The sequence below is a fragment of the Abrus precatorius genome, unplaced genomic scaffold, assembly GCF_003935025.1.
Source record: "Abrus precatorius isolate BTA unplaced genomic scaffold, Abrus_2018 Scaffold6, whole genome shotgun sequence".
In the NCBI taxonomy this organism is placed as follows: Eukaryota; Viridiplantae; Streptophyta; class Magnoliopsida; order Fabales; family Fabaceae; genus Abrus; species Abrus precatorius.
Window position 1 is genome coordinate 10,571,717 of NW_020874406.1, and position 11,311 is coordinate 10,583,027.

At 31.3% G+C, this 11,311-nt stretch overlaps 2 protein-coding genes across 2 annotated transcripts; one reads left to right on the forward strand and one right to left on the reverse strand.

Moving 5' to 3' along the window:
* Window positions 1-1,640: 1,640 nt before the first annotated feature.
* LOC113869218 lies at window positions 1,641-5,512 on the forward strand. The gene is made up of 7 exons (XM_027505439.1): window positions 1,641-1,894; window positions 1,958-2,059; window positions 2,195-2,309; window positions 2,523-2,638; window positions 3,285-3,473; window positions 4,013-4,155; window positions 5,138-5,512. The coding sequence occupies exons 1-7, from the start codon at window positions 1,773-1,775 to the stop codon at window positions 5,317-5,319; spliced, it is 969 nt and encodes a 322-aa protein (XP_027361240.1). The 5' UTR covers window positions 1,641-1,772; the 3' UTR covers window positions 5,320-5,512.
* Window positions 5,513-7,379: 1,867 nt separating this feature from the next.
* On the reverse strand, window positions 7,380-9,142 carry LOC113870155 (transcription factor MYB53-like). The gene is made up of 4 exons (XM_027506753.1): window positions 8,880-9,142; window positions 8,455-8,687; window positions 7,914-8,337; window positions 7,380-7,416 (listed from the first exon to the last, which is right to left on the reverse strand). The coding sequence occupies exons 1-4, from the start codon at window positions 9,140-9,142 to the stop codon at window positions 7,380-7,382; spliced, it is 957 nt and encodes a 318-aa protein (XP_027362554.1).
* Window positions 9,143-11,311: the final 2,169 nt, after the last annotated feature.

Here is an 11,311-nt window from a genome sequence, read left to right on the forward strand (position 1 = left end):
AAATATTTAAAGTATAAATTTTGCCCTCCCATATTCTTCCCTCCCCTCCAAAACCTCCTTCTCAAATAGATCTGGATTTTCTCCCATTATGGTGGAAACTGGACATCTAATCCAATTTCATTTTCGCTTAAACGAAAATAGACTCACATTTTCTCTTTATGTAAAAATGTAGAAAATGACAAATTTTTTTATGCAAAATTAGATTAAGTAATTTTTTTTGGCTTAAACGAATTTTGCAGATTCGTACAAGTTAATTAGTTTGACTTAAACAACTTTTGCGTCTTCTCTTTCAATCTTCTCTTCTCCTTCTCCCTATGCCTAACACTTCTCAACCTCCATATTTAACCATTTTTAACTTCCATATTCAACCTTGTTCTTTTTCTCATACCCAAGTCCTCTCTTCCACTCTCAACTTCATTCTTCTTCTACCCTATGCCCAACTCTTCCCACTCTCACTCTACCTTATACATGTTTCTCCCTCTTTCCTCCATACCTAACTCTCCACCCTTCTTTCCCTCTACCACCACCCCTATACCACATGCTCTCCTTATTTGTATCCATCCTCACTTTTCTTTTTTATCACACCCAACTTCCATCTCTTTAGATGCACAAAATTCACTTAAGTTAAATTAATTTGCTTAAGCGAATCTACAAAAAAATATTCGCTTAAGCTAATTTTATGAAAAATATTTTTATCATTTTCTATATTTTTACTTAAGCAAGTCTATTTTCACTTAAACGAAAATAAAATTGGATGTCTAGTTCCTGTCACAACTAGAAAGAATCTGAATCCTTTCTCAAACAAGTCCTTAGGAGTTTGTTTAGAGGCTAATGTAAACTAGATGCTTATAATATTGAATTTAAAGGAGAAATTTTTAAAACTTAATCAATATTTTTGTTTCAACTAGTCGAAAAAATTCTTTATTTATTAAAATTTTAATTTATTTTTTGATTTAGTCTTATCTTATTAATAGTAGGTAAGTGTTAGTGACATATTTTTTACTTTTTTTTTTTATATAAAATTTCATATATAGCCATTACTTATATTTTTAATGATATTTCACTAAAATTTTTCTTTTATTATTCTATAATATTAACTTTAACAATTTTACAATGAAGGAAATAATGAAGAAAACATTAATACAATAATTCATGATGAAAAGTTTAAAAGTAAAATAAACTTATCAATAAATAGTTAAATAATAATAATAATGTTGACTTCGTAATTCACAATGATTGAAAGAGAAGAGATAATAATAAAAACAAAAATCATAAAAATAATTTTAAAAAACTAGAAACAAAATTACTCAAAATATTCAAAGTTAAAAATAAAAATAACTTATTTTAAAAAATAAAATAAAATCATTTTATATCCTTATAGGTATTGTTTAACTTAATAATCATAGCTCTATTATTTAATTTTAACATCTTTTAACTATAAAAATTAAAATGAGTTACGATTATTAATTTTAAAAAATTAATTTTAATAAAATTACATATTTCATATAATAACTATGTGAGACTTTTGTCAAAAAGAAAATTGCTTAAGCTGGAACAATTTTCTAAAACTCAATTGAATTAAAATTATAAATTTTGTATGTTTTACTTGTATTTAAAATTAAAAATTCACATACAATTGGACGATGGCAAGTTTGAAAAGAAAATCTTAATGACGAAGATATGCGAAGAAAAACATTAATTAGTGAATAGTTATAGTTGACAGTGAATTTTGGGTGAAGGCGAGTGAAGAAGAAGAAGAAGAAAATTGAGAGATGTGGGTGGAGATTCTCTGCGGTTTGATCATCTACAAACTGTTCAGATTCTTCTTCTATGATGACGACGTTTTGGACATTGAAGGATCTGATTCTTCTGTTCTTTTCTCCGTCGCTGATAGGTATTTTCTTACTTATTCCCCGATTTTGTGTTTAGGGTACCGATCAATTTCAATTCTTTGCAGGCTTAAGAAACTTTACGGAGGAAATGTGTATGTGGGTCTTCGAATTCCCGATGCTGATACTGCTTCTCGACAGAGCATTGATATGGTTCATCTCACTAAACAGTATTATCCTTTTTCCCCCTTTTAATTTTTGCTACTATGTTCTGTTTATCTTACATTTTAGTGATTTTACTAATGGTCATTATCAAGTTATGATTTTTTTATATTTTTATTTTTAATTTCGTTTTATTACTGCAGAGAGGTTGTGGTGATATGTGTGAGAAACTTCTCAGGAATTTTGACAATTGGTGACGATGGTAGTTGGGTCTGTGAAAAGCCAGGCAAACATAAAGTAGAGCGTCACCTTAATCCTGTAAGGAAATAACCACTTAAATGTCTTTGTTCTTATAAATGCAGAACACTGTCATCTTTTGTTCGCCACAATGCTCTTTTTTAAGATTGCATGAATTAGAAACTACTTTTGGATATTTTTCTAAAGAGTGGTTTAGGTTTCTTTTTGTTCATATTTTGTTATTGATTTAGCCAATAATTTTCTTCTTTAATTGTTTTCTGAACTCTTATGCAGGTGGAAGAAGCAAGAAAGCAAGTCTCCATCCTTGAATCATATCTTGAACAAAGAGGGGTTGCTCTGCCTGAAGGACACATATCTTGTCAAGTTATACTTCCAAATCCTAAATTATGGTATAGTTTTGAATCTGTTAATATCATTACTTACTATATATTTATGTCTACACTGTACGCTTCATTTTTATATGTTTCCTACTAGTTGTAAGTTGTAAATTAAATCTTACTTCTCTCAACTTTGAGGCAACATAAATTCATGCTAAAATGTGTGCAGGAGAGTGACACATAATTTTTATGCTGGAAATTCTGGAGAAAAGGGATTGCATTTTGTCTTTATAATGGCAAAAGGTTTTGACACTTACTAGGATGAGATTGCTTGTAATTTGATCTATTTTATGTGAATTTTTTTGTGCTCAAAAGTAAGACTTCCGAATTTTCCGAATTCAGCTTCATATGTCGACTTGTGATTTGTAATGACTATTCTTCCTATTCATATGTTTTATGCATTCAATTTTTAAATAGTTCTTTGCAACAAATGAAGAAACCAATACTGTGTAGTTTGTGATTGAAGTGGTGTATAAATTGGAAACGTGTTGAAGAAATTGTAAGGGGTCAGTTCAATATCTTGACAAGCAGTATTTTTGACAGCGGAAAAAAAGGCATCTGCCAAGCTGGTTTTACACTAGTCAGAAGCAATTGATAATTTTCTTTTAATTTGTTTTGTAATGCATGTTAAAGTTAATATCTTTGTTTATATTTGCAGTGCCATTCCCGCAAGTGGTTTTCCACCTGAAGTTATTACCCATGATAAGTGGGTGCAACTGAAGGCAGGACCAAAGAGCACATTGACCAGTTGGGTAAAGAGTGCCTTTCGTAGTGGGAAGAAGGATATGCAAGAATCTATTAATCAAAATCTTGATTTTGTCCTTAGCACAGCTCCAATATGGGATAGGTGGGTTAGCATTTGTACTTAATGAGTCACTGTTTACATTTCTAGTATTATATTCTTCAGTATAATTTCTTACAATTGGCTTGTTAAAATTTTGGTTTGTCTTTGCTTGATGTGTCCAAAGCCAACTCAACCTTGAGAACTGCTATTATGAGGAAGGGCTCAATATGGTTTTGATTTATGTATGTGGCAGAATAACAAATGTTCATGCAAAAGCTAGCTTGAAGCCATAAAGCATAGGCCCATTTTATCCTTGAACGTTTTTCCCCCAATTTTAGTTGACAGTTATAAGATGACTAAATGAGTGGTTTCATCTACTTTACTTGTATAAATGTTTTTTAGTGATATCACTGGTTCAGTGCATTCTTGTGGAATGATTTAAAAAACTAAATTATTTTGCTTTGGCCCCTACAAAAACAATTAAGGTTTTGGTGCAGCTGAGGGAATTCTTCAGAACAGTGTACATTTGCAGCATTGTTATTATCCTTTAATATTACCGCATTGTAGTTTTTCACTAATAAAACAGTTTGGTTGGCTTGTAGGTTGGAACTTAAAGGCAACAAGTATGTATTGGGGGAGTTCCAGGAATTTAAGGGCAAGCAAGAGGATGTTCAGGCTTTAAGAAATATCAGAAGATCAAAAGTTGGTCGTATGATAATCCAAAAGACAAGCATGTTTGGACTAGGTAATCTTTTGGGCATATATTATGCTTTTACTTTCCAATTGTATTCAGCTGTGTTACCCGTAATTGTGATGTCCTCTATCACCGAAAAATAGTAATAATAGCCGCTTCAAGTCAAAAGATAGATAAATCAGGATCAAGAATCAGGGCATTAAATCATTGTGGGAGGGGGAGGCGAAATAGTTCATTTTCCTACTCATTGTTAACATTCTAACATTGGCACTTACATATTAGGGGTGATTTGCTAAAACCAGCGCATACATATTTGTTTCATGTTTGATTTTAAAATGGTCATGGTACAAAACAAAACAAAAGATGATCCACAAGCCACGAGACAGAAGTCTAAAACATTTGTTACTCTATAAACCAAGGGACAACTTTTTGTTTCACGCATAAGATCATCCAAAAGTTTTTTTAAAAAATGGACCTTTCTCCCTCTCCTTGGTAGTCCACTTTTCCCAAGCTCCCTTTAATCCCCCTCAGTCCTCTTCCTCCATCCCTTCTTTCCCTCAAAACTGCTCGTGCAATGTATTGACCACCAAACAGTAGATGGAACAAAAATTGTATTGTAACTCAACTACTTATTACTTTTTTGCTTGTATTATCCCTCAGTGTGCATTAATTAAACACAATATTTGGAAATGAAGGAAGCATGGATTTTTATCTACTGATTGCTGTTTACTAATGCTGTGGTTCATCTAATTAAAAATTGAAATAACTACCCGTGACTCAAGTGCTCTTCAGTAAAATTGTAGTGTCAACTTTCAAATGATAATTACACGTCTGGAGGGAGAATGATTCAAGAAAGGAAGCTTTCTATAGTTGTAGGCTTACTTATTATTTTAATTTATGTGTTAATTTATATTAAAGATATAAAATAATATGAATTTCTTTGCGCTTATCGCAATAAAATTTACCAAAAATATTAACGTTGTTTCGTTCTATAGTTTGTGGTTTCTTTGATTTAACTTGGAATGAATTGCAGCTCCTTCTAGGCTTCAAGTTTTATACACCTTGCGTGACTACAGAACTGAAGGGGCATCAGAACCAGAGTGTAAAGAAGTAACTGTAAGATCAAGTACTGAGATAATCTTTCTACCCGGAAATGCCTCCAAAGTCCGAAAGTTTAAGCTCTCTTCAGTGAGCTGTATGCTTCTTAGTGCATGAAGCTACCCAAATTAAAGAAAGGATGCATACTTTGTTAAGCAGCAAGAAATGGATATATACATTACTAGCCTTAGAAAATATCAATATAGTTAAATTCTTCCTCGACATAGAAATTATACTACTTTCTACTGCGTGCTTGTATTATATATATTTTAATCATTTAACAGTTTTATTAAATGTGAGGTTCTTTAACTTTAAGCTTTAGACATCCCATATATTGACTAAGCATAAACTTTTTAAAATTCTATTGTGATGCAACCTGATTAATTTGGCGAAATGTTGCATGCCCTATTGAGGATTGATGAACTACTCTTACTCTATTCTATTACAAGATTCATCCTGGAACGATCATAGCAACAATCGTTGCTCGAACAGTAACTCTTTCCAATAAATATAGTCACTATTTGTATTATGCTAGCTCAAACCCACTGCCAATTCACACGGTAACACTTCGAGAGGTTTTGGTTTTCAGAGGAATAATCCGTTCACATAAAGCAATTTTAGAGCATTGCTATTTAGTTTTAACTTTTCTTCACTTTTTTTCTAACAAAGAACTTTTGCATGAAATGAATGCCGGGGTAATTAACGAACACAACAGAAATCAAAATGAGAAAGTAATGTGAGAATCATATATGTATGTACATGCAAAATTATTTTCTCTATCTCCTCAACACTTTAATTATTTTCTCATATTTCTCTTTTACTTTTTCCTTTCTCTCTTTTAATTGTACAAAAAATTATACAAATATAATTTTCGTTCTCTTCCATGTATGTATTCATCAAAGTGGAGAATAAAGTTAGATTAAAAATATGAATTAAATCCAATTTTTTTCAAAGGATTGTTGTCGATCTTGAAGATAATGATTCAATCCATATATACTTTCGAATAAAGATACAATTTCATATAACGTATCTATACCCGAAGGAACAAACGATTTTGCTGAGCATTTAAGTGCTCAGGAAGATGGAATGACGGGTAAATAAGAGGATTTCATTTAATTATAATAACGTAATTTTTTTAAAACATTTGAAATCATATAATAATATCATGTATTTGAAAAGAAATTACAGTACTGTATGGATTGGATTAAATTTAGAAGTTATTGTGTGAAAAGTAAATATTATTTATTTAGAATGGTTCCTTGCATATTGGACCAAAGTGGATTAATTAAAGAATTAATATGATCTGCAAGTTTTTATTTTAATTTTTTGTCTTATTTATTGTGTCAAAATCAACAGGAATAGTCTCACCTAACAAATAACAAAAACTCTTGACTTTTTATCAAAAGGTAGATAATTATCAACACGTTATAGAAGGAAGATCATACTGACTTCACCTTTTGAGTAAATTATACTATTTATTGGTTGCTTTCTAATTAGTGTCAAGGAGAAAATAATTGCATAAACAAATGGTTTGAAGGCAATGTTATTAAGAGTTTCTGAGACGTTGGACTTGAGTTTGTTCCATTATTTTGGTCCTAATAATCTCTTTTTACTTCAGAACATAAATGGGTCATTTTCGCAATTGCATCTCGTGTCTTAGTCTCTACACAACTAATCATTTATAATATTCACTCCCTTTTTCCCATTCTTCAAGTTTCAACTGAAGTCTCCATTCTCTTCAATTAATTTATTTTCCTTGACTCTCTTGTTCTATTATGTTAATTTCTGTGGAAAAAAATGAGACAAACAACAGTGGATTTTGCAAGCATCTTCTTCATCATGCATGTCGTAATTGTAAGCATTCACATTTAAGATTTATGAAAATATCAATACTGCATTTAAGAAGGAAACCATGCAAACAGCATTTTATAGTTTATACAAAGAAGATAAAAGATGAACATCATAGGGCCGATAGTCTATGATTTAATTACAATCTCCGCGTTGTGTAGTACATAGTTTATACGTTGGAAGCTTTGTATATTTGGATATGAAATAAATCCATAGTCAAATAATACATATAAACCAAGCAATTATACCTAAATGAACACTGTGTTATGCTATGTATAGATCAGCGAATAAATCCCGTTATTGCTGTAACCCTCAAATGCCTTGATCTTTCATGGGACTGTCGACCATGGCTGGTTAGAATGTTGGCTACAAATAAACACAAAATAGAAAGAAAAGCAAATGAGCCTGCCATGCCATGCATCAAATAATAATAATAAACTTATATATTCTAGTGGTACTTTTCATCACTTAAAATATACAGTGATTATGGAGACATGCAACTGCTAAGATGAAATTTATGGATTTATAGGTCAATAATAATTATCAAGATACAATAATAATATTTGATTGAAAAATAGTATTAATAGTCAGTATGATATTGTATTTATTTTTTATTATTATAATAATAGTAATAATAATTTTAGTAACTTCAGTTTTTAAAATTAAATTTAAATATTTAAAAATAATAAATTTGTGTTTAAAAATAGTACATTTATTATATTAAAATTATAAATTTATAAAAAATAAATTTTTAATAAAGTTTTATTATTATTTAGTGCTTAAACTCTAAGAATAATACTTCCTTAATAATAATAATAATAAAAGTGGAGTAGATACATAAAATTCCAAGCACTTGCACTTACTCTATGAAACCTTTCCAATAGGCATCGCTTGCTTCCTCGTTCATGAAATCGCCCCACGTTAACTCAAAGGTGGTGGAAGAAGGGTTTGAGAAGTCCTTTGAGTTAACTATGTTTTCTTCTTGCTTGGCTGGGGAAAGATCAGGTGAAGCAGAAACCAGACGTGGAAGCGAATTCGTTGGTGAGGGGTTAGCGTTTGTGGAACCAGGTTGTTCATCAAACCTTTGAGATTCCCCACAACTACTATTTTTGCCACCATTCAAGTGCTGATTCGTACCACCTTGTGGTGGCTGCTGAGTGGCTTCAAAGTTTTGGAAATTTGGTTGAATTTGAGAAGAAAAACCAACTGAGCCATTGAACAGGTTTTGGAGGTTGGAGTGATTCAATCCCAAAACATCATTGAGGAAACTATCTTGCATGGTGGTGTTTGATGATCCAAAAGGATCATTGAGTGGCTCTAAGTTTGAGGCAGGACTATTGGCACCCTGCATGACTTGAAGCATGTTCTGTAGCAAGTGGAGTTTGGCAAGTTGTGTGGCATCTGATTGTAGCCTTAGAGCATTATTTATGTCACATGGGTTTGTGAAACTGTTGACAATGTTTGCAGCAGCCAATATCTGTTGTAGATTGCTTAGAAGGTTTAGGTGATCTGTTCTTGGACGGTGAGTTACTGGGTCTAATCCCATTTGCAGAAGCTTTTTCTTTAAATGGGTGTTCCAAAAATTCTTAATTTCATTATCAGTTCTACCAGGCATATGAGATGCTATAGCCGCCCACCTAACAACGGAAATTAACAAAGCATCTTAAAATCATGATTGATGTGTATAAACACTCTAAGATTAATTGATTTGACATAATAGTCCAAGGCTAATAAGTTAAAAACAGTTTTCAATATTCCAAGCATTGCTTTAAAACTAGATATTGTGGAATACCATATGTAATGAAAAATAAGCTTAATTTGGGGATTACTTATTCCCAAGAACTGCATGTAAGTTGATAATGAGTTGCTCTTCTTCATCAGAGAATTTTCCTCTTTTGATATCAGGCCTCAGATAATTAGTCCACCTTAATCTGCAACTCTTCCCACACCTGTTCAATCCTGCAAGCTTTGGAAGCGCTCTCCAACTCCCATGGCCATGTTTCTGAATGTAATCGACTAGTATTTTATCCTCTTCTGGGCTCCAAGGCCCCTTCTTCAAACCACTTTCATCACTGCTTGGTGTTCTCATCATCACACTGCACCTATCAATAATTATATTGCAATTAGTATACGAGCATTAGTTTGATTCAGAGAGTAGTTTCCATGACCCAAAAAAAGAAAGAGATCACCAGAAGAATCCAAACCTTGGAAGTGTTGTGAAGTGGAGGATAAAACTAGCATTTACCAGACAAGTGTTTGTTATATATAAGGTGGCGATGTTTGGAAATATCATTGCTTTTCTGATTTATAAATCGTGTTGTGATGGCAAATTCCAAGTTTGTCCCGTATATCATACACAATCATATAAATATAGTAGATAACGACTTTGAAGGGCATCACCACTCACTCCTTTAATTATATACTTTTATTCATAATGTCTGATTTTAGTGTATACATATAATAACACAGTTAATCAAGCTCATTGTCAATTTACTGCTTACAGAAATATTTTTCTTTCAAAAGCCATATCCAGTTTTTTCGTCATTTTGAAAAACAGATAATATGTTCAACTTGCATTGTAGTATACTAAAAAGGAAATAGAAGTATATAAATCTCCATGACAATATTTCACTTTTATATTCTCTAATAAAAAATTTTATTTATATATTGATCTTAACTTTTCTTTATTGAGAATGAGTAAATTAGTTATGTGTTAATTTACTCATTCTCAATTCTCTTAATTTGAATGTCATATAAATTTAATTCAAATATAACTTTCATTTTTTAGTGACTTAATTATATATGTCATTTTCAATCATATATTCCTTTTTTCGTTTTTAACTATAAAAAAGATAGTCTCTCTTCTTAAGTTTTAGCACTTTATCTATTTTTTTAATCTTATCCATAATTCCTCATATAATCCAACACATAATATAAAATTCTTTAAAAAACAATTGTTAGTGTCAGATATTTGTACACTTATTACACATGCATACAACAACAGTAATCAACTAATAATAATACCATTGATGTTTCTTATGCTCAGTCACAGCAAAATAATAAACTATGTATTATTAATTTTACAACATGGGGATATATTAAAGGATCTATAAATGGATAATACATCGCATGCATACACGGTTCCATTTTCTCTTACAGCAGAAGTTTCCTAAACAGCCTGAATAGCTTATCTGATAAATTAACTTTGTTTCCGTTTCTAAATTGACTTTATTAAATTTGTGGTCTAAATTTTCCATTGACGTAGCGTAGAGTCAATAATATTAACTGGAAGACATATATATAAATTGTTATACAGAGAAACATGTAAATTATCAATGAAAAAATGAAAAGAATAAATGGATTAATTGTAATAACATGAATGGAAGATCAGTGATGCAATTTTCAACCGGGGCTAGGTAGAGAACGATGTATGACCTTCACTTGTCCAACAAGAACAAGGCACATGCGTATAGGGCAACATGGCAAAGACTAATAGGGGAACACATCATAAACAGCAACGAACTTAAACTACCAGCAAGGGTAGGTTCCACGTGGCAATCATTTAGTGAGTGTGAAGCTCACTTTTCATGGCCCATTTGGAGAAGAAACTTCCTGATTTGAAAGCATCGAATATGTCTAACATTGTTATTATCTTTAGAACCTATTTATGTTTCGTGTCATACAAATCAATGCACGCAAAACTACATAAACAGTCCATTTGTGGGACCCCAGATTCAACGAATCCATATAAAAACATTAATTTACACACGATGTCTTGCTCCAGATCTAGCTTCTACTATATTCGTAGCTAAATGAAACATGCAGCAAACGTAGAATATATATATATACTTCATAATGTTTTAGTTGAAACAAATATACGAATATATATATAAAAAATTCTAGTCACTTGAACAATGAACATATATAATATGTAGATGTTATATAATATATATTAATTAATGAAATAAATTAGGATAACAACTTCATTATCTTATCTTATAACCCTCTAAACATATTTTAAGTATGTGCCGTGCGCTGTATAAAAATTTCCGTATACATCGAAACAGTGTCAATAAGAGATTGCAAAATCAACGCTAGAATTGTCATGTGTTTGATAAAATCTATATAAGAATACCAAATGGTAGATGCAGCAGCCTTTTATTCAATCTTGTTAGGTAGTACAAGCGAAAAATGATTACGTATGTGCATCCCACCACCTTATTTTAAATCAAACAATTAATCATGACATTCAGTACATAGT

What these genes read in the sequence shown, in the direction of transcription:
- LOC113869218 (XM_027505439.1), top strand. Translation starts at nt 1,773, where the DNA reads ATGTGGGTGGAGATTCTCTGCGGTTTGATCATCTACAAACTGTTCAGA. An exon ending in TAGAGCGTCACCTTAATCCT is followed by an intron (nt 2,310 to 2,522) that starts GTAAGGAAATAA and finishes ACTCTTATGCAG; the next exon opens with GTGGAAGAAGCAAGAAAGCA. An exon ending in ACAGCTCCAATATGGGATAG is followed by an intron (nt 3,474 to 4,012) that starts GTGGGTTAGCAT and finishes GTTGGCTTGTAG; the next exon opens with GTTGGAACTTAAAGGCAACA.
- LOC113870155 (XM_027506753.1), bottom strand. Translation starts at nt 9,142, where the DNA reads ATGATGAGAACACCAAGCAGTGATGAAAGTGGTTTGAAGAAGGGGCCT. An exon ending in TAATGCTCTAAGGCTACAAT is followed by an intron (nt 8,338 to 8,454) that starts CAGATGCCACAC and finishes TTGGATCATCAA; the next exon opens with ACACCACCATGCAAGATAGT. An exon ending in TATTGGAAAGGTTTCATAGA is followed by an intron (nt 7,417 to 7,913) that starts GTAAGTGCAAGT and finishes GTTTATTTGTAG; the next exon opens with CCAACATTCTAACCAGCCAT.